At 46.9% G+C, this 24029-nt stretch overlaps 1 protein-coding gene across 10 annotated transcripts in view; it reads right to left on the reverse strand.

Moving 5' to 3' along the window:
- Positions 1 to 262: 262 nt before the first annotated feature.
- Positions 263 to 24029, reverse strand: part of PDGFA (platelet derived growth factor subunit A) — a 44831-nt gene continuing 21064 nt past the window's right edge. For 3 of the 10 annotated variants that reach the window (XR_012588628.1, XR_012588629.1, XR_012588627.1), the window contains 2 exons: positions 23240 to 23353; positions 22825 to 23134 (listed from right to left, as the gene is read on the reverse strand). Coding sequence is in view for 6 of the 10 variants with exons in the window: in XM_074597027.1 (XP_074453128.1) it covers positions 18028 to 18161 (134 nt within the window). In the remaining 4 variants the exon portion in view is untranslated. Of the gene's footprint in view, positions 911 to 9266; positions 12006 to 15142; positions 15409 to 17913; positions 18162 to 22824; positions 23135 to 23239; positions 23354 to 24029 lie in introns of those variants that run through there. The other 7 variants (XM_074597023.1, XM_074597022.1, XM_074597027.1 and 4 more) reach the window with 6 other exon arrangements.

Raw genomic sequence — 24029 nt, forward strand, 5'->3', positions numbered from 1 at the left:
AGGCAGGTTGGGGATTAGGAGGGAGTAAAAAAGGGGGCGTCCTCTGAAACCTAAAGCTAAAATCCCTCACTCTGCTCCAGGGTACTCTGCCCCTCTTTTCCCTCGGCGTGTGCCGGAGGTTGACCCATGTCTGAGACCGATGCAGGGTCACATCCATGCCCCGGTGTCGGCGATCTCGGGCGCTTTCCCCTTCCCCGTCAGTGCAGCACGGAGCCGAGGCACAGCACAGGCCTTAGGGCTGCAAGGAAAAACAGAAATTCTTCACAGTTTATAAACTTTACTGTGTTCATACATCCCCATGAACCTGCAGCCTTCCAGCTCCCAAACAGACCGCGACGCAAGCTATGTGAATGAGGAGAAAACCATCAATGTAGTTAGCAACCTACCATGAAATCCACCGATTAAATTACTGGATAAATATTTGAGTGGATCTAGCTGACAGGTATGTCATGCATGTAGTCTTAAAATAGGAAGGTAATGGGAAATGAGGGAGAAATGAGCCAAGGAACAGGAACGGGAATGTGATTTCTGGTAATACTGCTCATGTTCATCAGTACCTTTTTAGCAACATAAAGGACGTGTGCGGTGAAACCGAGAGCAAGGCACCGCCGTTAAAATAAACTGAGAGAAACTGCAGCTATGAAGAAACAGAGCGTTAAGCAGCAGTTCTCCGGGAATAAGGCTGGTGAATGAATTTATGGGGATTTACGTCGGCTGAAGCTGGCACAGGTAGTTTTTAACATGCTCGCAAGAAGCAGACGTAGGTATTTCCAGTAAATCTGCGGTGGGTGCAGGCTCATGGAGAGGGAGGATGCTCGCACCGGGCTCTGATGGATGGTCCTGGGCTTGGCCCCGCGCTGGCTCCTCTACCTGCCATGGCCACGAGGGGCCGTTCCCTCCGCAGGGTCTCCTGTTTGATTTAAAAGATGAAAGGAAGAGGTCATCCTGTTGCACAAATGCATGGGGCCAGCTCAGGGCGGCTCAGGGCTCTGCTCATGAGCTGTGGAACAAGCACAGGCGCGGCTGCGGGCAACGGCAGGGTTAGGCACCACCACGTCCACCAGGTCAACCCCCTGAAGGTCTCTACGGACGGGCCGACCACGCTCGTGTCAGTCAGGGTAAACAGTCTGGAAAGTAATTGCTTTAAAACACATCTAATTCGCTTTTGACCGATTTTGCAAATGTTTCCTCTTTCCTCAATGCGGCATTGACTGGCCCCGCGGCCCGCTTGGCGTTGGCCCGGGCGGTGCGTGCAGTCGCTCTACTCCTTGATGTCACCTCATCAAAGAGCAGCTGAAAATGGTATTTCCAGCCAGACGGTTTTCAAGAGTGGCCGGTGAACTCGCTCTGCCCTGTGCCCTCCGACTCGCGATTAGTTAGGTTTCCTGTATGTCAATTCAGCTACAGATCGGTGATAAATTTAAGATTGTGACTTGCTGACCAAAAAAAAAAAAAAAAAGATAATAAAATCATGACGGGCTATTTTTGGTTTCAAAAGAAACTCCTCTCACTCTAGGTCTTTTCAAGCCCTCACCTTCGTGTACAGCTGCGGCGGTTAAGGAAAACAGGATGCAGGGTCGTAGCGTTGGAGGAACGGAGCGTAAATCAAAGGAGACAGGCTGGTCCCTGTGTGCTGCCTGGGCTCGACCGCAGCCTTTGAGCAAGGTGAGCAGTTGTCGCTTGCTGGGGACTCTCCCAGTGACAGCGCTGCCCAGCTGCCAAGCGTTTATACTGGGCCATAGCCGGGTCTTGCTTTTTCCTCCCACTGTGTCACCTCCTTCCCGTGTGCTGACAAGTGATTTAGACGGCCTGCCCTGCTGGCCCTGCATTTGAAATGTAAATCAAACACATGGGACATAAAGCTGGGTTTCAAAGTTGACTATTAACGAGGGCGGAAGGGGCGGCGTAGCAAAAACAAACAGTTCCAAGTTCAAGTCTGAAACCATAAGAGCAGGCTGGAAAGCCTTCCTCCTCTTCCATCGCCAGCCAACGTGAGGGTGAGCACTTTCCCCAGGGCAGAACATATTTAGTGGTTCCCTGATTTCCTAACCCAGGTGCTCGGACTCCAAATCAAGGCTGACAACCGACTTCAAAGGGAGGAGGACGCTGGGGTGCTGGGGCTGGCCTCGCGCATTAGTATGCAGTGGCTTTAGTCAAGGGTTTCTTGCAGTTCTTCGTGTCCTGAAAGCTTTTGACGTTGAGCTCTGTGGTGTGCTTGGGCCAATACGTAACACCCCAGAATGCTAAATTAACCCATCTCTGGTATGGAAAATCTGGTGTTTAAAAGTAGTGTTTACTCAGCTTCCCCCAGGAGAGTTAATGACCAACCCAACCTCGTAAGACGTCGGAGTCTCCCAAACCTGGAGGCCCCCCTCTGCTGTCCTAATGCTTTCAAAACCAGTGGAAGTCTTGCCCAAGAAAATATTGGAGGCCCAAAGCAAATCTGGATGAACATGGTTTTTATCAAGTAGGTATGTACCTCTACCATCACAAAACATAGTTTAATATTTCTTCACCCATCACCCCAAATAGTTCTGGGGGGAAAAAAAAACAGCTAATCCTATTTTCTTTGACGTAATTGCTAGCATGACTTAGGTAATTTGTCTTCGATAATTCTATCATGACATCCTCACCATTAAGGTCTCACTTGGATATCAGAGACGTGAGCAACTGGCAATATGGAGAGGTTTGAGTGAGTTCCGCTGAGCCCAGCCATTCGGGTATGCAGCAGTCTCCTGGGCTTGGCCAGGTGAGCAGCAAATCCTGCCTGGATATGGAGCGAGATTTCATAGAATCACAGAATAGTTTGGGTGGGAAGGGACCTTTAAAGGCCATCTAATCCAACCCCCTGCCATGAGCAGGGACATCTTCAACTAGATCTGGTTGCTCAGAGCCCCGTCCAACCTGACCTGGGATGTTTCCAGGGATGGGGCATCTACCGCTTCTCTGGGCGACCTGGGCCAGTGTCTCACCTGCGTTTCATTGCTCTCAAGGACAATGTGAGAGTGAGAAGTGCCGTCCTCCAGTGAGTAGCAGTGGTCCCAGCAGTGCTGGGCACCAAGCTGGCCGAGCTGGGGGTGGCTCGAGCCTTCAGACACTGTACTCTGATAAATGGGGCATGGACCCTGGTAGGCAGGGTGGTGTCCTGGCACTCCAGGTAGCACCTCTGACTGTCAGCCAGGGCAACCTCAGACACATCACCGCATCTTTCTGCACCTCAGCTCCCCTGTTTGAGGCATGGCAACACCTACTGCTTTTGAAAAATTGGTTTTGGGGAGAGAAGCAAGGCTGTGGCGCTGCTGAGTGATGTTTCCCCATGGGCTCAGTGCTGTATTTCTGTCCACAGCACTGGGAAGGGCTCCGTGTGTGTGTGTAGGTGTAGGTGTGGGTGTAGGCGTAGGCGTAGGTGTAGGTGCATGCACGGGGAGTTTCTCCATCTCCCCAGGGATCAGCTCCACCCCGGTGCTCTCTGAAGGCAGAAAGCACTGAGTGCAATTTCCCGTGAGCCGCTAACCAACATATCTGTTAATAACATTCCTTTGCTGATAGCTTGGACCGTTTTCAAACAGGCTTTGTCGTCTCCTCCAATATGGGAAAGCATTGTCCGAAACCATATAGGATTATAATTACGTGGTGGTCTTCCTGCAAATAACGCGTGGTTCCAGCGAACTGCTCTGCTCCTCATTAGGCTGCGTCGCAGAGCAAGTTGAAGGCAATTTACTGGAGGAGCAGCGAGGATATCATTGCATGATCTTCATTTCCATTAAACAACTGGATCTAACTCGCTTTTATTTTTAGGCTAACCATGCTGAGCTTTAAAATTGCCTTGATTTTAATGTCGCTTTTAAATGATTTGTCGTGGCTGATTGTTTTGCACATGGAAGTTGCTACTAGCCGGTTAGGGAAAAAAATCCACCGTTGCTTCTTCTATCGCTTAGGAAATTGCAGTCCTCAATCTGAAGCTTGAAAAGCGTGTTGCCATGGAAATGATGCTTATGCTGTCGTAAATAAAAGTATTCTAGGGTCATCAGGGTCTGCGGCATAAACAGGGGCACAAATACCGCCTGGAAAAGCGCCAGAGCGCTTTAAACATATAGGAAAATAATTTTAATGGTATTTCACTTTCAGTGCTATTGGCAGAAGGACTGATGAAGGTTAACGTGTAGCTGTAAGCTTGGCGTGAAAACAAAGCAGAACAAGTCTTAGCTATTGGTATTAGTAACAGAGTAGAGAAAACAGTACCCCGGCCCTCCCGACCAGTATTTCGCTGCTCGATCGTATCAGTGTTCCTCCCCCACTGTATTTCTCACACATTCAACAGTGAAACCTGATTGTGCATTCACTCAGGGGCAGTTTTATGGAATTCACGAGCACAGCACACGGGAGCTTAGGAAAACCCCTTGACGTTATAAAATGCTGTATCGTGGACTACCCGCTCGTGCCGTGAATCCTCCCTGACTCCCCAGCCCCATCCCAGCCGCAGCCCAGGAGCAGCCGCGGGAAATGGGCCTTTCCTTGGAGGGGAAACGCTTTTGAGCCAGGGCTGGGCCGCGGGAAGGAGCCCCCGTGCCCTCCCCTGCCCCTCCGCAGGGGCCAGGGACACATCTCCCCCCCGAGCAGAGGCAGCACCGGCACCGCTGCGAAGGAGAAACAGAGGGACCAGTGAGGGAGAGGGCTGGGGATGCGCCGCTTCGCGTGGATTTTCGGGAGGAAAGCAGGCGGTTACTGTTGCTGGTGGGTTCTTAATTGTTCAATGGACTGCTCAATGGCATTAAATGGGCCATACCGTGAAGCTGCCTTGGGCAGTATCAGATCAAGGAGACGTGCTTTTCTCTCTGTGTTTTTAATACCCGCACAAGCATTTCGAGCACAGGCAGTCACTTTAAATAAAACTACAGAGATTGCAAATGCCACGGCTTGCTTATTTACTTACTGTCTCTTAGCCTGCCCAAAATGTGGAAATAATGTTTCCAGAGATACTGGAATTCGTGTGCCTGTTGAGGATCCTGGCTGCTGTCCTGGATGATATTGCATATTCAAGGGATGATTCACCCGCTCCGGAGCGGGAGGAAGGGCCGTACCAGCTGTACCACCTCTCCTGCGCTGACTGACAGCCTGGCGGCGACTCCTCAAGGCAGCCTCCTGCCTCCAGGTTACGCCAGCAATTACGAAAGGGAAGTGAAATGGAGGGATGGTTGGTTCACCACGGGGAGAGAAAACAAAAGAGAGTGGGACAGGTGATGCCAAGCCAGACTGACAGCGACATTTCCATTCGTCTCAGCCCCAAACGTGCAGGCAGGATTCTGCATTTCTTTCGCATGTACGTCAACAACGTCCTTTGCCGCCTGCACGGGAGGACGCAGGAGGCAGCAGCTCCGCTCCCAGGGCTTCACCACCCCACTCCTGCCGAAGGCTGGTAAAGCCCACAGCCAGCAGCGCTCCGTTACAGACGAGGGAGACCCGACCCCAATACCCCTGACTGCTCCGTAAAGTGACTTAAAATTTCAAGAAATGGGGTTTCCCTCTTGCACTCCCATTGTTAAAAGATTTTCATCCCCGCTGGGGCAGAAACTGCGGGACACGGGGCTGGTACCACGCGCATTACACACCTCGACGTGGATCTATCGCAGAGGGGCGGCCGAGGTTGACGGCTCCCAGCTGGCTGGGGGCTCCCTCGCCTCCCTCCGCGGCTCCTCGGGGGGGAACGGGGTGGAAAAAATGGGCTCAAAGGTTGCCCAGAATGACCAAGAGAGAAAAAAATTCCTCCTGCCACTCCTGTGCTAATCAAAGGGGTGTGGAGAGGAAGTTTCAATCTCTCGTGTCTCATGCTGCCAAACATAAAATACATATATATATATATATATATAAATTACACAGGAAATTCCTACATTAAGGAAGAAGCCTCCATGCTATCAAAATCAGTCTTGAAATTAATCTCGCCTGTGGTATATGGAAACCGAGCCAGATCGTCCAAGCTCCCTTAAAACGTCTTTCAAACACACCTAATCTGTTCACTCCGGGCTTTTACTGCCGGCGGTACCTGGGACTTCGCCTCCGAGATTTCCTACAGTTTGTGACCTGAGCAGGTCAAAGTTTCCAAAGGTGGGGAGAAGAGTGTTGATCCCTTCCCCGCCTGTGCCGCAGGTATGTGCCTCCGAGCTACTAATTTAGAACCAATGAATCAGAAATAAGTAACATAAAAACCCGTCTACCATTTGTGTTTACAGAGCACCTCCTCCAAGCAGACAAAAGCATGTGTCAACAGGGAAACTGCCATGTCGAGCTTGCGTGGCAAGCGGCTCAGCGTATTTAAACAGCTTTTCAAGGATGTTAACGTGTTGCCAGGGAAGCAAGAGCCCGCTGGGGTGTAGGTGCCCTCCCGCCCCGCCACCCGCCGGCAGCACAAGGGGCAAATGGAGCTGCCCCTGCCCTCGCAGCTTTTCCTTCGCATCTTTGCAGCTTAAAAAAGGCAGCTCTTCCAGCGGCTGATTAATGGTCCTTCTGCAGAAACTGCATTTTGCACATATTTAAAAATCTTGGGCTAGATAACACTTTGACCTAAAATAGAATAGGTTCCTTTTATTATTTTCTTTTCTGATAGTGCCTGACATCTGTAAGTTTTAATACATTATTTTTGAAAAGAGCCTTTTCTAATTTGCAGAACGAAGGTATGGCTCTGTGTGCGTGTAACACCCCCTGCACGCACGTGGGTGCTCTCGGCACATCGCTAGACCGGCTCTGGGACATGGGGACACATCTCAGACCACCAGGACACGTCTTAGACCGCCAGGAGAGACACCCCAGGCTGGCATCAAGAGGACCTCCCCGGGCTGTGGAATACGCCCAGCGCAGTTCCGCCTCCCCTGGGGGACATCAGAGCCATCCCCGGCCCCTGAACCCTTCCCACGTTTCCTCTGTCCCCCGAGCTCTCCGTGTGTGTGAGCCCAGCCGCGGTTATATTAAGCCCATCGCTCAAAGGACCAGAAACGATGGCTCCCATGGGCACATGGCAACTACAGGACAGGAAGAGTGAAAACTTCAGGGAACAAGCGGCACTGTAATATATCATACCTACCCGGAGCGTATCTACCCATGTACCCGCTCTATAAACACACCCGTTTCTCCATGTGGGTGATATATATTTATACATAGCAGTCCCAAAATACCAGTAAGTTTTTATTAGCCCCATTTACAGATGGGATAACGATGACGGACAAAGTGCTGTGTTCCCTCCAGGCTGCTCTTTCCCAGGAGGGGAGAGTTTGGGTCTTCTCTCTCTCGGAAAGGGAAGGGGGCAGTTGAGCTTTCCCAAAGCCCAGGCAGCGCCTTGGTGCGAGCGTCCTGCTCAGCTCTCGCTTTGAATCACGCTGGCAAATAAACATGAAAGTGAAAACGGCATTGTGAGATAGTTATGCAAGAGCGGGCGGATCCCGGGACCGAGCCATTGTTCCAAACGTTTAATTAACATTATGAAAGCTGATTAAAGGAAAATCTTTAACCTCCAGGGAAATCCCATTTTCCCTCACTTCCCATACCTCTGCAATTTTCACAATGTAAGAAGGAAAGTGTTATTTCAAGGCGTGATTCATATCAGCTACAACCTGATCTTTGCCACAGCCATGTCCTGCAGCTTGAATAATCCCTCGCAGTGACACCAGACGGGGACGCTTCTGAGGCAGCACTTTTTCCCCCGTTATACCGTGACCTGAATTGCCATCACAATTTCTAGACTTTGTGTCACCCTGGCACGACGACAAGCGCTCACCCACGCTCCAGAACTAGAAGTTAGTTGGCGAGGGCAGCGATAGCTTCCCAGACGCAGCATCCCAGATACAAAGTGCGAATGACACGCCACGGCCCGCTTTTGTGAGTGCGGGGGCCGTTTGCTTTGGCCACCGCACCGAGTCCCTCTGAAGGCAGGAGACAGAGGCTCCGTCCCCTGCGACTCCCCATCGGACCCTGAGCAATCGCTCACCCTGCCTCGGCTCTCGGAGGGGGGGACACAGGCAGCGTCACCTCCCTCGGGGGGCACTGAGAACGTTCGTGGATATAACCAGGCACCGGAGATGTTTAGGCAGAAAGTGCTGCTGCAAAGTTACGTTAGTGGAGAGATTTGCTTTCAGCGGCAGTGGGTTGGCGAGCAAGCGCAGCCCCCGAAGCGTTCAGCTGGGCGGGGGTTGCCTATGGCCTCTCTGCCCTCCTAGCCCTATTTCGGTGATGGGGCATGGCCAGCCTGTCAGACACCTCGTCCCGGGGCCTGAGCTCGGAGGCATGGGACAGCCGGCTGCACGGCTTACACGGGGAGCGACCCTGGGGCCGTGCGGCCGGTGGGAGGGAGGAATGAAGGGGCTCCAGGAAAGCTGCGGAGGGACTTTTTACAAGGCCATGTAGTGACACGACGAGGGGCAATGGCTTCAAAATGGAAGAGGGGAGATTTGTATCAGATATTGGGAAGAAATTCTTTGCTGTGAGGGCGGTGAGCCCCTGGCCCAGGTTGCCCAGAGAAGCTGTGGCTGCCCCATCCCTGGAGGGGTTCAAGGCCAGGTTGGACGGGGCTTGGAGCAACCTGGGCTGGTGGGAGGTGTCCCTGCCCAGGGCAGGGGGTGGCCTTAAGGTCCCTTCCAACCCAAACCATTCTGGGATTCTCTGATTCTGTGACGTGCAGCGCCCAGCGAAGCCCAGGGCACTGCCAGCACCCCCACCCTGCCCAGCCGGGGCAGCGCTCCGACAGCGATGGCACACGGGTGGCACAGGGCAGACCCCCGCTGCCCTGGGTCCTCCCCTGGGTGGAGGAGGCATCTGCAGACACCTCCATCTAATTCTTGAGAACACACAGGGCTTCAGTCCTTCCCATGCATCAGGCTTATATACACACACACATATAAATACTCGATATAAAACCAGCCCCCGGCAGCAATAACAATCTCATATGCAGCTCTTCAATAGTTCTTCCCATCGGTAGATCTTGCAGGACACAGACACCAGAGAACTTCTGCAAAGGGGAAAGATTATCTTTTCCCACTGTTGTCTGCATCCGTCTGGTGCAAAAACCATTTTAATTATGGTATAACAGGATCATCCTCACTACTCTGACTATGACGAACCGGCGCCGCTTCTGCACGCACAGAGACATCAATAAAGTAGAAGCTTTATTTATACGATGAAATTCCTCCTTCAAAAAGCGCTAAAGATAAACCAAGGGAATATTAATGCAACATCGCGAATACCAAATGCATGAAATTCTAACTCAATAAAAGGCGGACAGCTGGGTGTTCTGATAAAAATGGGCCTTTATTTTTTAATTCTTCCTTTCATTACCTGCATTCCGTGTTTGTCAGAGCAACAAAATATAGTTTCCTTGATAGGCAGCAAATCTGGACGCAGTCCTGCAAGTAGCGCCACACAAAAACTCCCACAAAAAGGGGAGAGCTATAAAATTTGAGAGGCGAGGAGGCTTTCAGAAGTGCCAGTTTCCCAGTGCAATGGCTGGAAGGGTGGCCTGGCCTGGCGGCAGTTCAATCATTTTGTAACGAAGGACAAATACTTTCAACATCCTGAGAAAGAGGGCGGGGGGGGGGGAGGGGGGCACGGCTCCCTTGCCTTCCCTCCTCCTGCTATTCTTTCTCCTCCCTCCCCCCACCCCCTGGATTTTCAATAGCCCTTTAGTGTTTCCATCAAAGGCTTTGGCCATTCATCCTCCCTTCTGGTGCCTGCCTTCCACCTGTCTATCCATCACAGCCCCAACCCAGGTCCTGGTTTTCCCCCCCGCCTTTCCTATTTTTCAGGCGGTGGGATTTGTTTATAAGCTTCTGCATTACCTACGCTGGAGGGGAGGAGGCTGCTGGGAGGAAAGTGAGAAAGCAGGATTAAGGAGTAATAATTCAGCTCCCTCGCATTTCCATCTGAACAGTCATAAAATGTGCAAATCCTGTTCCCGGGAATTTCGTGTCAGAGGCCTTCCCTGCCACTGCCCTTCCCGTGCCCCCTCTCTCTCCCCCTCTCATGCAAAAACAAGCATCGGGGAAGATGTTTGTAACTCCAGGGACGCCAAAGCCCCCCATGCGCCCCGGCGGGGAGAAGGCTCGTGGCACCACGTGTGCCAGGCTGACGCTTCGGATGCGGCCGTAAACTACAGATGAGGGGGTGGGAGGCTGCGGGGAGTGAATCCAGCAGGACGACAGGAGTAAGCAGGGAAAGGCTGTTTGATACGACAGCTCAACACCCCCAGCTGTAACTAATTAGCCTGGGTAAAAAATAAAAATAAGGTAACTTTCCAGGCTTGTTCACTCTCTAAGAAAATGATACAGAAATTATATGTGATTCAGACCCCATCAGCTTGAAGAGTTTCTCCTGTCTTCTTTGAAGCTCATCTACCACCACAAGGCACCAAAACAGACACTTTCTAGATCTCAGAGATCCACCAACAATCCATCTTTGACCAAACTGCAAGACAGAAGAAGGACCACTGCCGTACACAGGTGCACGAAGCTTTGTCGTTGATTCAAGCAGAGGTCAACACAGCTGGATGTGGCCTCTGCGCACCCTTCTACCTGAGCAAACACAATCAGCACAGCAAGCAGTGCTAAAAAACAGTGTCCCTTCACCTGTCCCCAACCCTAGCGAGCCCACAAACCTCTTCTTGGTGGAACTTCACGTCACGTCTGCTGAACCTGGCAACAGCTGGCAGCTTTCTTCCACTTATGGACACATCTTGGAGATAACTGAGGATCACCCAACAGGGACCGCATGTCAAAATAAGTTCCTTTGATTGATAGTTATTTATTATTTTTAAATAAAATGAGAACAGATTGAATGGGTTGCCCATCAGCAGCTCGGTTCTTTGTTTGGCAACTTCTTGGACAGTTTGACCATACATATGACAACACAAAATAAATTTCACTTGCTTGCAGTAGCAGTTTGCTACAAACTCAGTCCAGCAAGGATTTATAGTTCTAGCAGCAGCGGGATATATGAAATGAGAAGCCCTTTCATCCTTAAACTGCTCTGCCGTCTGGTCGAGATGATGGAAGTCATTGTTTCTAAGGCCAGAGGAGAGCAGGAGTTACTCAGCCAGTTCGGCTGTGCTCGGAGGAGGCGTGCAAATTGGGTCCAAAGGCGAGAGGAGGCCCAGCGAAACAGCAGCCCTTGGTTTTGCAGAACAGCCAAAAAGAAATCCTTAACGATGTCAGCCTTGCTTTGCAGGCTGGAGGAGAGCAGTATTTCCATCGACTAAATGATCTCCGCTCCTCGGCTTCCCCGAGGGCGCTGCGAGAGGACGGGCTGCCATCGCTCACCAGCGTCACCCTCAGATGTTTGCGTCCGTCCCCTGAGCGTGTCTTTGGCACAGCAGGTGGTATCTGTAATCCCACCCAGGGCCAGCCCGAAGCGAAGATTAGCAGAAGAATTTGTTTTCATTAAAATCCAACCTACCATTACCATCCTATCTGATGGCGCAGGTTTAAAATGCGCATGTCCAGCTACTCTAGCAGCTCTGTTTCTGCAGGGAAAGGGCAGTTCAGCAACCTCCCACTTCACTTTCTAATGGCTTGCTTGCTTTTAATCGACAAGGAACCAAGACAGACACAGCCAGGACTGTTAAATGCACCTCCTCCTGGAGAATTTGCCAGCAAGGTCAATGGAATTGGGATTTCGCCTTTATTATGTTTCTTTTGACTGTGGAACTGGTCCGATTTTCCTCCCAGAGAAATTTTTTTTATGGGTCCGTGGAAAAAAAAGCCCACCACAAACCAAAACAAAACAGAAAGAGACATACAAATAAACACTAATACGTGCAGGAAAAATACAAACCTTAGCACCATGCACTCCCCTCATTATCAGACAAAGGTTGGGAAGGGTTCACAAGTGTAAAACGCTCATGTGAATTATGAGATTACTGCTCAGTTTTCTTTCAAGTCGTGGGCTGGAAACAGATGGTGGCTGTAGCATTTATGACGGCACAACATGTTACTGCAAGCCTAGCCATCTCTCTCTCCTCAAAAATGCAGCTGCAAGGAAAGTTGTGGAAAATCACATTAATAGTCTCTTCCACCACACAGTTTTCCAGCCCTTCATCCCTAGCCAGCACACGGACAGAGCCATCTTGTATCCCAGTAAGAATACTCTTCTAATCCCTGTCCTGAATAGTTACCACTGACTGGCTTATTTAACGGCTAGTTAAAATGTGGCGTTTGTTAGCCTCGTAAAAAAGCCTCCAGAAAGCAGGTCCTTAAGGTCAGAGCAGATGCCATGTAACCCCAAGCGCTCCATAAGGGAAAGACTCAGAAAGAAGCCATCAGACTGTCCTTCAGCTGTTTATTATCGAAACATTCACTCAGGCCAAGCAGGTTGATTTACAGAGAAGCAGAAAGACAGATACAACATTTGCAAAAGCATCTTTGTGATTTAGGAGCCCAAATCTCACTTCCAAGCACAAGCAGAAACTTTCACAAGGGCAAGCACCTCTTGATTTTCAGTAAGACAGCCCTCCAGTGACAAGTTCAGCAGTATCTAGGTGCCTGAAGCTACAAAGAACAACTAACCCGATAGTTAAAAAGCCTGCTGGTATTGAAGAAAAAAATGCCCAAGCTTCACCGCCCGTGTGCTTCAGTCCTGCCTAAAATATGTTCATACATAGAGCAAAGCTATCCTTCCAGTCGGAGTGAAATACAAGGGCTGGCGGGGGATGTGTCCCCATGGTGGAGGACAGCAGGGTGACCTGCGTGTCTGCAAAACCCTGCATGTGACACCGGTGCAGCCAACACCGGCTGGTCCTACCCTGGGGACAGCACGTCCGGACACAGCCCCTCCGCTCTCTGGTCACCGTCGAGGGGCCCGCTTACACCAGGGAACTCTTGAAACACTACAAAGCCCTTAATTGTCATCTGTAGGATCTCTGGAGGCTTTAGGAATATGAAATACTCCTGTTTCACAGCACTTCTGAGAGCACCAACTCACCCACAGTAAATCCAGTAGCTTGGGATTCAGGCCTTGGTACAAGCCCAGGATTTTAGGATTACTTCTTAAGTTGAGTTAATTAAGAGTGAGTCTGCCAAATATGAATTTTCCAGACAAGTGTCACTGGTAAATATGAGCATCCTGAGTATCTGAGCATTCTGCTCTGCTCACTTGGCTGGCCTCGCTGCCCGCTTGAGAACATCAGCACCAACGTTACCGCGTCCGTCCTTAGTCATTCAAACGTTCTCCTGCCGTCCTGCCTGCAGCCAGGCACAGGCAATGCGGGGCTTCTGCCTCCCAGGGTGCAGAACAGGGCAGCTGAAAACCAGATAGACCTTTACCATTCCCTTTATCACTTTCTGCAGCTGGACCAGGAAGTTGCTACAGAAACTCGCCGGCGTGCACACCTGAAACTTTAAAAAGCCTCTTCCCAGAAACAGAAACTTTCCAGCTGATATGACTGTGCCCATCAACTGCGCAACTACCATAACTGAAAGAACCCTGAGACCTTTCCTCCAACATACAGAAGGTGCCATTTTTTTTCCATTTGGAAACCTCATCCTGCAGAATTCATTAGTATCCTATGCAACAATGTACTTCCTGTAAGTAATGAGCTATAAAGTGTATTAGAAGTTTCCACTTCTGGTTTTATCTTTTCCTGATCTAGCCTGAAAATTCTTTTGAAGTTGCTCAAAGTGTTCTTCACGTATGCTTGTTTTAGGAAATACCAGATCACTATTGGCAAACCTCTCCTTAATTAAGCGAGATAAAGGAATCAAGATTATATGATCTGCTTGATTTCCCACCTTTTTAAGGTACTATTTTGAGATTTTTTTTTTTCACTTGCCTTAGAAAAGAAACCTGCTAAAGAAAATAAGGAAGGAAGAGCCCTCAGAGGCCCAGAGAGGGCAGGCATTGCCATGGGCTTTCCAGCCGAGCTGAGCTTGGTGACAGAAAGCCACTGAATAGTTAAAGATTTCCCTCAGTACTATGGAAGAGTTTACTGCAAGGCTGCAGACGGCTTCTGAAACTACCATCACTCCAGGCAACGCATAAAAGGAAGAGACTAAGCTTGCGCTCTGCTAGCACAGTAGGTTCTTCAGGGCTTCAGCTGAGCCAGCCAACTCAGATCACGCCTAACTTCAAGCACGAGTAACTTCAAAGAAACATCTCACATGCCTCAAGTTCAACTTTCCACTGACTCTCCTGCTGAATCACAACTTAGGGGAATGCAGGGAGCTAACAGGAAACATCCGCGCTCGCTAACCCCGGCTGCAAGGTCCCCAAACCCCCATCAGATCTGCAGACACAGCCTAACCATCTTGGACCGGCCCGCAGGCTCTTCCCAACAAATGGATACAAGGTGCCAGGCAAGCTCTTCTGAAGTGCACGTAAGAGAATGAGACATCCCCAAACAAGTAGTGACAATCTGATTTAAAAGCAGGATTTGTGGCAATCAGTAAAGTATGTGAGCTGAGCATTAACCTGCAGGACTCATACATGGCCTGTTAAAGAAACCACTCTATCTATCTATCTGTGATAAACTGCTTCTGTCACTTTTGCTGTGGAAACCCATTGCAGCCAAGGGAGAATTCAGATCCTGATGATGTCTTTGAGTAGCTTCCTGGCTCCAAGGAGACCTCTGAGCAGCTTATTTGACTGTGGGTGAGTTTGCACCAAGAAGGGTCTTCACTCCCAAGTGTATGAGCACAGAGCTCAGTCTGCACGGGAATCTTGCTGCCAAGTAGACACCAGGTCTCCTCAACCACATCTTGCACCACGAGACCCGCCCCTGCACGAAGGACAGATAGGCATTGGGGAGCCATCAGCCCTCAAGGCAAGGGGGAAAGGGAGAAACTGCAGTGCTCGGTGGCAGCCAGGGAGGATGTGTCTTCAGGCAGGACTGTTGGAGCACAAGGAGGCATCTCCTGGTTCCCCTGAAGTGCTGCACCCTGAAGGTGAAGCATGGCTGGAGTAAGGAGGACTCCCCAGCTGAAATGTCGGGCTGTCCCAGCAGTGAATGGGGCAGGCAACAGGCGCTTGGAAAGTCACTGCTAGGAAACACCTGCACTGAACAGCAGACACCTAACCTGGGGCTTGAGCAAGGCTACCTTGGAAAGGACGGCGACGCTCACGGCAAGAGCCTGGAGTCAAAATTAGCCTCTCTGTAGGACACAGAGAGAGGGGGTTTGAAGCCAACTGTGGTTTATTGAAAGTCTTGTACAAATGAGTTTAAATTGGATGCTCAAACCCCTTAGACTGCTGGAAAAAATCCCAGCCAGGGGATGTCCAGCAATTCTGGAGGGCTCTTGATACTTCACTGAGGTCTACAAGTTGAGTTCATCCCCAAAGGGAGCTGAGGCCGCTCAGCACTTCACCCACAGGCCCTCTCTCAACAGTCTTCTTTCTTGTGGTCAAGCTGGGGATATCTTGAATTTATGTCTTGCTTCTCCCCTTGTGAGCAAACAAAACAATTTCTATGAGTAATTCTACCCGCTAATTGCCAAGGAAAAGTCTGGTAACAAATGCTTTACATTTTTGACAGGTCAGAGGCTTCCCTAAACAAAGTTGCTGGTTTATGTTTTCGAACAGCACATGTTCATGTCCAGGGACCTCGGCAAATTCCAGTGTGGATGAGTCTCTGTGGGAAATTGCTTTTCCAGGTTTTCTTGTTTTAACTGCTCCAGGAAATTAGTCTATTTTTACAAAACCACTAAACAGCAAAATATGAACCCATTATCTACTTCGTGGCAAGACTTTCGGGTCAATTCTCAGGTAACTGTCATCTCCAGCGAAGTCACTGGAGTTGTACCTATTTATGCAAGCCAGTGACCTGGCCAATTATGTAATTGGTTGATGAGTTACTAGAACAAAGAGCTCCCCTTGGCATGAGGAGTGTCCCATTTTCATACGACTCAAAGTTCATCCAAGCCCTGATGTATCGATAAGTGACATATTCAAGTATTATGGTCTATAAAGATGATCATTAACTGCTGAAAGATTTAAGCATGAGCATTTTCCATGAACACCTACTTTCTTACTGAATGATCATTAGGTGTAGTGTATTTCCTGGATTCTTTTTTCACCTGCCAAATTAACCGGGGTGGGATTTTCAGAGGTGTTTAAAATGCTTTTCTTCTACTTCTTTGTGATTGCTTTCAAGAATCAAGACGTTTTCAAAATCCCTGGGGGATTTCAAGCGCTATGGGCCCACTGCATCTCTGGGTGCTCCTGGTTTTTGCATATCTGATCTTAACAGCTACTCTCAATTTCAAAGATGGACAGTAAAACCAGTTGCCTTCATTATGCAAGATCAAAGATAGCACGTAGAGGCCAAAATACCAGGTCTGATCTTGGGAAGATGAGCGTGCAACACTTGTTACAGGCTTAGCTCTGTATTTCCCTGCTTGAGGGACTACTCCAGCCTTCATTATGTGCATTTCTTTTCTGCTGAAGTACCCAAATCAGCCTTTCTTTGTGTATTTTTATCTAAGATCCTGGAAGACATTTGGCATACACAAATATCAGACCAAACAGAAATTTTTAGATGTTAGAAACTCGAACCAAGTCAGATTTGATGGCCCGCTAATGAGTCGAATGTAATAATGATTGAATTCCCCTGTAGGGGAAGAAGAACACTGGAAGAATACGACACTGAAACCTTCAGTGACAGAAATTCTACCACCAGGCTGTTGCCAGAATTTAATCTATTGATTAGGAACAAGGTTAGGAGTAAGCACTTCCTTAGTTTCAGGTTGGGAACTATCATTCTTGACTTTACACCTAACTGAAAAGCTCACCAAACGTCACGCAAGAGACCAGCACACAGAAAACAAACTTAGAGACAGTATCTAAGGAAAACAGTACCTAACGTATGACTTGGTCTTTGATTTACAACTGTGATTGCAGGCCCCACCTCGCAGTCATATGCCGTGATAATAGGGAGCAGCTCAACGAGAACCAGCCATAACTTTTTACGTGTTGTAGTGAGCGACTTCAGCACATAATTTAGTCTGATGCAGCAAATAATTCGAATGACTAAAGGGACAGGTAACATTCCACAACTGAAAAATGAACAACCAACCTTTTGGTCTTGTTCATTTTGTTTTCTAACTCCTTTTTTTTTTCCTAAACTAATAACTGCCATTTTTCACGTGAAATTCAAGCTCATTATTTTTTCTCATCTCAAATTTTTCTGTTATGGATATGACTGTGAGTTCTCAAATTATATTCTCTGAGGTACATAAAAAGATAATTTTAAATGGGATCACTGGCATCAGTAATTGCAGTCCCGAATCCACCCACACCAGGAAAAGTACTTTCCCGAAAAAGAACAAATATGTATTTCAAAATGGCAACCTTCATAGGAGCAGAAGCGAGTGCAATTCTCCCAGCTGGTTTTCTAGTTGTATATTCTGGTCTTGTTACTTCATCTTTGGAGTTGCTTAAAACATAGTTCAACTCTCTAGGAGCACGAAGACCCCCATCCCACAACTGGAATCCCCGGGTCGGGAAGGCACACCCTACTCAAAAACAGGAATACAGCATCGACTCTGCTCCATTTGCCCGAGGTCAATGGGATGTTTGTCTGAAGTTACAAGCACGCTCAGGCACGGGTTTGAGGAAGGGCAAACACAGGCACCGCTTAAAGTGCTTTTCCACGTTAGGGCCTGGGAAAAAAATTCAGGATTGGGCCCACGATAGAAACAGTTCCCTTAGGAAATGTTACCCACACCATAAAAGGAGTGAGAGACGCTGAACTGAAGGGAAGTACAATGAAAATTGTCCACTGAATTTTTGTAAATTCCCATAAAATCTGAGTCTTGACTTGTTCTATGTGCATAACTGTCACTGTAAGTCACGAAAGGTTGACTCCTCAGAGATGCGGGAAATGACTAGCTCATGACAGCATAAAAGGCTGCACAACTGCATGGCCAGAAAGCTGGATTTTCATCAGTCACTACATTCTCTGACGATACGGCAGTGGTTTTGATCAAGTATCCAATGCACAATAATTAGGCAAAATGACTTACCCTCAATCTTTTCAGTATTTAGCTCTAAGGGTGCAAGGATTCATTCTTGGAAAGGGAAGATGGTCGTGGGATTTAGGGCACTGGATGAGCACTCAGATCTGAGTCCTATCCCTGGTCCTGCCATAGCCTTGCTGTGTGACCTTGCACAGTCATTTCTCCATGCCTCGGGCTCGCCTAAAATGGGATAACAATAGTTCTTTATTTCAGAGGAGATACGAGTACAAACCAGTCCAAGGCTGTGCCGCAGAGATGCTACAGCGAAGAGCGGCACAGAAAAGCTCAGACATGGAATAATACCTTGCTACTACAATGTGGGAAAACACACAGTAATTAAATGAAATAATAAATACAAGACATAGGCTGATTTTTGAGGAACGCAACATTGATAGGCTTTTCTCTGTTACCTGAAATCAAGGCAAACTGAAGTGGGATTCTTATGGCTTTAAACTATTTTTACCTGACTCGGACATCTGCTAGCACTAGAAGCTGCGTATGAGAAACACCAAGAAAGTGACTTCATTGAAAACCTCCACATTGTTTCTGTTTTAAAGCAACCAGAGTTTCCAGCCCAAGACAGGGTCAGATAAATATATTCAGGGTAAGATTTTCAAAGCTCTGGAAGGGGCCTACAAACATGATTTCCTTCACATTACAGTAAAAGATGAGCATGCAAATATGAGGTAGCTTTGAAACTTCATCTTTGCTTTTGGGTACACTTTCAAATTAAATTATAAACGGGGCCACTGATCTTAATTGAACTGTCAGATGTCTGGAACAGCTTCAATACTGCCAGTCCAGAGTCACACTGCTGCTGGAATTGGACAGAGCTTTAGCAGGGAGCCTTCAGTAATGAGTATTTTTCCAAACGCAAAGATGAATCTTTTCTCTCCACAAACCCGTGTCTCTATAACAACATTTGTCTTTCGTGTGGGGGTCAGTTACGGGCCCACAGGCCTGGGAGACGGGATCTCGGGGCACATGCCTAGATAAAGCAATTGATTTGGAGATAAACAGATCAAAGGCTGTTCTGTCAGGCAGGAGGAGAGAGGAGAGAGATGTGATGAGACAGATCCTAGGAAGGGAAAATCATTTTTGAGAGACAGAAAGAGAGGGACAGGAAAGTCAGGCAGAGAATAGCTGGAAAGCAGACCACAGACAGGCAAGATGGACCCGAGGACAGCCGAGAGAACCTCACAGCCGGAATGCTGAAGCCCGTCAGAGGGAGGAGACCGTGAGATGCTGTTCCAAGCAGAGTGAAAAGCCTAAGCTCAAAGACACAGAAGTGCGGCAGCTGCCTAGGAACCTCCAGGGCCGGAGAGCAGCAACTGCCTGTAGTCACCGTGCACTGTCTAATAAAGCAGACGCCAAGCAGGACGGAGGACAGGAGAAAAGGAAAGCAAACTGGTATGTAATCCTTGGTTTCATTCAACAAAAGCAACTGCAGGGCAGCTCTGGAAAGATGAAGCACAGAATTAAATGTACTGAATTGACTAGAGAACCAGCGATCATGCACCATACTGCAACACTGAGATTCTCCTTGGACAGTCCACCACACATAGATTTTCTGACCAGAAAAGACCTCAAAAAGGATGAAATCAGACCAACAACTTCTGAATCTCTGGACAGAGGAAGTGACTGCAAAATGTAAAACAGAAAAACCTTTCACCCCCAAATCTCTGCCTGGTATGTGCACGGACAAAAACGACAAGGTGTTAAAGGATTGCACGGAAACGTGACTCACAACCACCATCTTCAACTCCTTCATGAAGTCCCCTACTCGCCCCCCGCCCCACAAGTAACAGAGCTGTCAATCAGATCTCCTGGGGCTCCAATTGCTCACACCCTTCCCTCTAACACTCCAAATGCTGCACTTCAAAAGTCCAGATGGAGTCCACCTCCAGCAGACAGCGGAAGAAGATATGACACGGCATTCACAAATGCACAGAGAACTGTTTAATTTACAGCCACAATGGTGAAACAAACCATTTCAGAGCTTGGACATTCAAAGTTAAGTCTGACACCCATTCTTATATTCACTTATTGTGCTTAAGTATTAGAGAACACAGGATTACATTAACAGTACACGACAATCCGAGATCCCTGCAGGACCGAGTTGTGAAAGGGATGAGCAAGAATGAGGGACCAGCCCCTCAAGTGGTGTAAGCTGGTACAGCTCCATTGCAGGCAACGGAGTGGTGGTGATTTACACCAGCTGAGGATATGGCCCTTGAAATGTCCAACTTAACTTTGAATTGATGTCTCCTGCGTCACAATCTTTAATGGTACTGTTCCTTCTGGTTGTATCTGCCACCTCAGAGGAGGACTACTACCAGAGCCTGTGATGTTCCAAGGCTGGTGGGCAGTATCTCAGCTGGACTACAGCGAGTGATGCTCATGTCATGACACTCCTCCTCATATTGTAAAAAACCACGGACTGGATCCTCATCTGATGTAAATTAGCTTAGGGGCAGCTGAAGTCAGAAACGTTTGCCAATTTATACTAGCTGAGAATATAGCCCTGAGATTTTTGTGTTTTCTGCTGCATGCCGTATGAACACTGTGCTTGCGAACAAAGACGCGTGTGCGCTTCATTCCTGGTAACAAAATTAACTCGAGACGACAAGTCTCAAAGAAACAACAACTGGAAAGGACTCCATTCAGTCTTCCTTCTCTCCTGGTTTTCCAAATTTGCGTAACACATTTATTTGCTGGCACCAATAAAATGCATGCCGCTCGGTTTGCCTTTTTTCCACGACTTTAATATAGGGCCAGACTCACTGGTGATGTAAATCAGCAGACCTCCATTATACTCAGCGGAGTTACTCCAGGGAACTTGGCCCGCAGATCTGAATGCGACCTTTTTATGCCAGTGCAACCACAGGACTCCAAAAAAGCTGTTTTTGCAAATTATTCCACTTAAGTGACTTTGACATCCTTTCATACCTGCACAGTGTCTGAGTGGGTCACATAATGTTTTTTCATCTACATGATTTTAATGGATATATGTTTTTTTTTTTCATTAGATATCTTTTAGACAAAAAAGGAACGGAGCAACATTATTGGCATCCCACTGAAACATAAATATATAAATTACATTTTATACACTTTTTTTAAACGCAGACACATACATTCATGTGCATAACATCGTGAACAGTACACTTAGTGGAAAACAAGCACAGACAATCTTAGTTAAATGTATTTCCAGTTTTGGTGCTCAACAAATACACTGGGAAGATGATCACAAAATAGAACGGTGACTAACTCTATCTCTGCATTAGCATCTGAAGCCAATAATGCCTGTTAGCCAACACTGCTTTGTTTGGTTGAAATTGGACATAGCTACAGGAACAGGAGGGGAATGTTTGAACCGTATTCAAAGAACTGGAAAGGTCAGAAATCTCTCTCTCTTCTGTTGTTTTAAAGGTTCTGCAGTTCATTCACATTTGAAGATATTTTTTTATTTGAGCGGAAACACTGTCTTCGAGACAAACTTTTTTGTTGTTCCAAACTAAGAAAACTCTTTCATCTCTTTGTAGATGTTTCACAAACAGAAGAATCCAGTAGTTCAATTTACATCTCCAATGTGATAATCCAACTAAAACACAGGGTACGTAACGCAAACTACTGGGGTGGGGCAGTGACTTTGGCCAAGCGCGTGGCCGTGTCACACCTGGCACAGCCCTGCGTTTCCAAGGCAGTGCAGAAGGATTCGGCCGCGTGGCTCCCACTGTAATCCGTGGGGCACTGAACATTTAATCCTTTGGCACTGTGAAAGCCCAGGAGCCGGTGCCAGAGTATTTTCTCTGCCCTGCTATAATTAAAATAGATTTTGATGTTATTTGGGCTATTCTACTACAAAAATATGACCACAAAATGCTTTTTTTTTCTTTTTTCTTTTTTTTTTTTTTGGTTCAAGAAAACATAGCAGGCTTTCTCAGGTATATAAAACTGTTAATTTTTAGATAAAAATACAAACTTCACCTTTACAAAAACACATATTTCTGTTGAATACACATAAAGCATAACATTTTACCAAAAATAAAGAATTTTAGGTTTTGTTCAAATATTTGCAGCAAGGTAGTTCCCATGCCACCATGACATTGTACAATGCAGATACAAGAATTTGTACATTTCACACAGCTCCAACATGTGAAATAAAAGTATCCGTATACCGATAAGAATGACAATTGCTAACACAATATCACTAGTAGGCAACTGGCATAAGTCTTAAAGGAAAAAAAAAAGATTTTTGCATGGATATCCTATGATTTGTTTACGCACATCTCTCTTTTTTTCTCTTTTTTTCGTTTTATGTAATGCTTTAAATTACGGGGGAGGTTGGGGAACATAAACCAAGAAACGTCTAGAAAATTATGCATAGGTATACCATTTTTATTTTAATACATCTCATTAGTTTGCATCCCACTAGGAGAAATACCATAATGTTTTGTGTTCTGCTTATTGTTGTTATACCAGTCTTTTATATGTGTTATTGGCAAATGTAGTCCAAGAGATAATAAAAAGCTAGGCAAAGAGTAAAAAGAAAACTTAATAATCACTTTATGGTGTAAAAAAAAAAATCCACTTAAGGCTCCCCAGAAGGTTTTTTTGTATAGACTTTTAAAACACCACCAAGCAAGGATGTATTGTTCTATAGTATTTGCGTGGCATTTGATCATTTCGTACATTCCTGCTTTTTTGTGCCTGAAGTCCATCAGTGTCCATCCATCTTCATCAAGAACGCAGGCACATTTCTTGACATAAAGCACCGTTGACTGCTCTGACAGAAATCCACTATTCACTTAGATTTTTGTCATGTTTTTGAGTACTTTTGGTATCCTCCATTCATTCAACTGTCTGTTTTTCTTTTCTGTTTTTCTTTCTTTCATTTTTTTTCTTTTTTGGACAGGGAAGCTTCCTATTGTTTCACAGAGTGCTACAATACTTGCTTTGATGTCACATTAAACAAATGTACATTGTCTCTTTGTTCTCATTAAGTGTTCTTTTGAGCCAGTTTTTTCACACAGGAGAACAAATAAAGTATACAGTCAGTAAGCACCATACATAGTAGGTTCAGGAATGTAACAAACCATGTACATCCATGTCCCAGAGAGAAGTTTTTTTTCTAGCTTATTTTCACCTTACATCTGCAGGAGAGAAAAAAGATACAATAACTCTATGATTAGAATCAAAGGTCCTATCCTCTAAGTAGATGACTTAAAAAAAACTGTTCTGCATGAAGAGTCACTAACCTGGGACAAGAAGTTCTAAATGCTGTTTTGATTGAGTTTACATGCTCACTTTTAAAGTTGAATTTTAGAAAATCTTTGCTTCTATCATACTACTCCAAATAAATACCTGTTAATCTGAAACAGGATATCAAGTTTAGCATTCTTCAGACACGATACATCAGTATAAATGAAAACTGCCACTGGGAGTTTATGTGCAAAAATAGGTGCTTGAAATTAAATTCACCACCATCCAGGCGTCAGGCACATACACTGCAAAATCCAAATCATTCCCGCTCCAAATACTAGAACCAATGGCAAATGCTGCAGTTTACATAATTTCAAGTCATTAAGAAATGGAAATTCCATATTCAATTTGCAATGTGTATTGCCATCATCATACATTGCTAATATGTTGGCCAAAGGTTTTCAGTCATTTTTGCAGTGAGAGGGTGTTAAGTTTTTCACTACACTGAGAACCTCATGAATTTTGATGACTGACTGTCATCATCCTACTGAGACTGAACAGACCCAAAAAAAAGACCTTAATTTTCTGGTGTAAGTAACACAGGGCCCTGCAACACGAAAACATGGTATTTCTAAGCATCTTCCTCATCAGGCAGGTGGATCATCAGATCATCTCAGGTGCACGTACAATCAATCCCAGTTCGTGCCAAAACATGGGTTTGATGGTCACGCATACCATACTATTTGCTGTATGTACACTCGATGTCTTATAGCCAATGATTGGCAACACAAGAATTTGTAACCTGGCAATTCATTCATGCATTATTATGCGATGTTTTGACCTCAG

This window comes from Larus michahellis, chromosome 8 (assembly GCF_964199755.1).
Source record: "Larus michahellis chromosome 8, bLarMic1.1, whole genome shotgun sequence".
NCBI lineage: Eukaryota > Metazoa > Chordata > Aves > Charadriiformes > Laridae > Larus > Larus michahellis.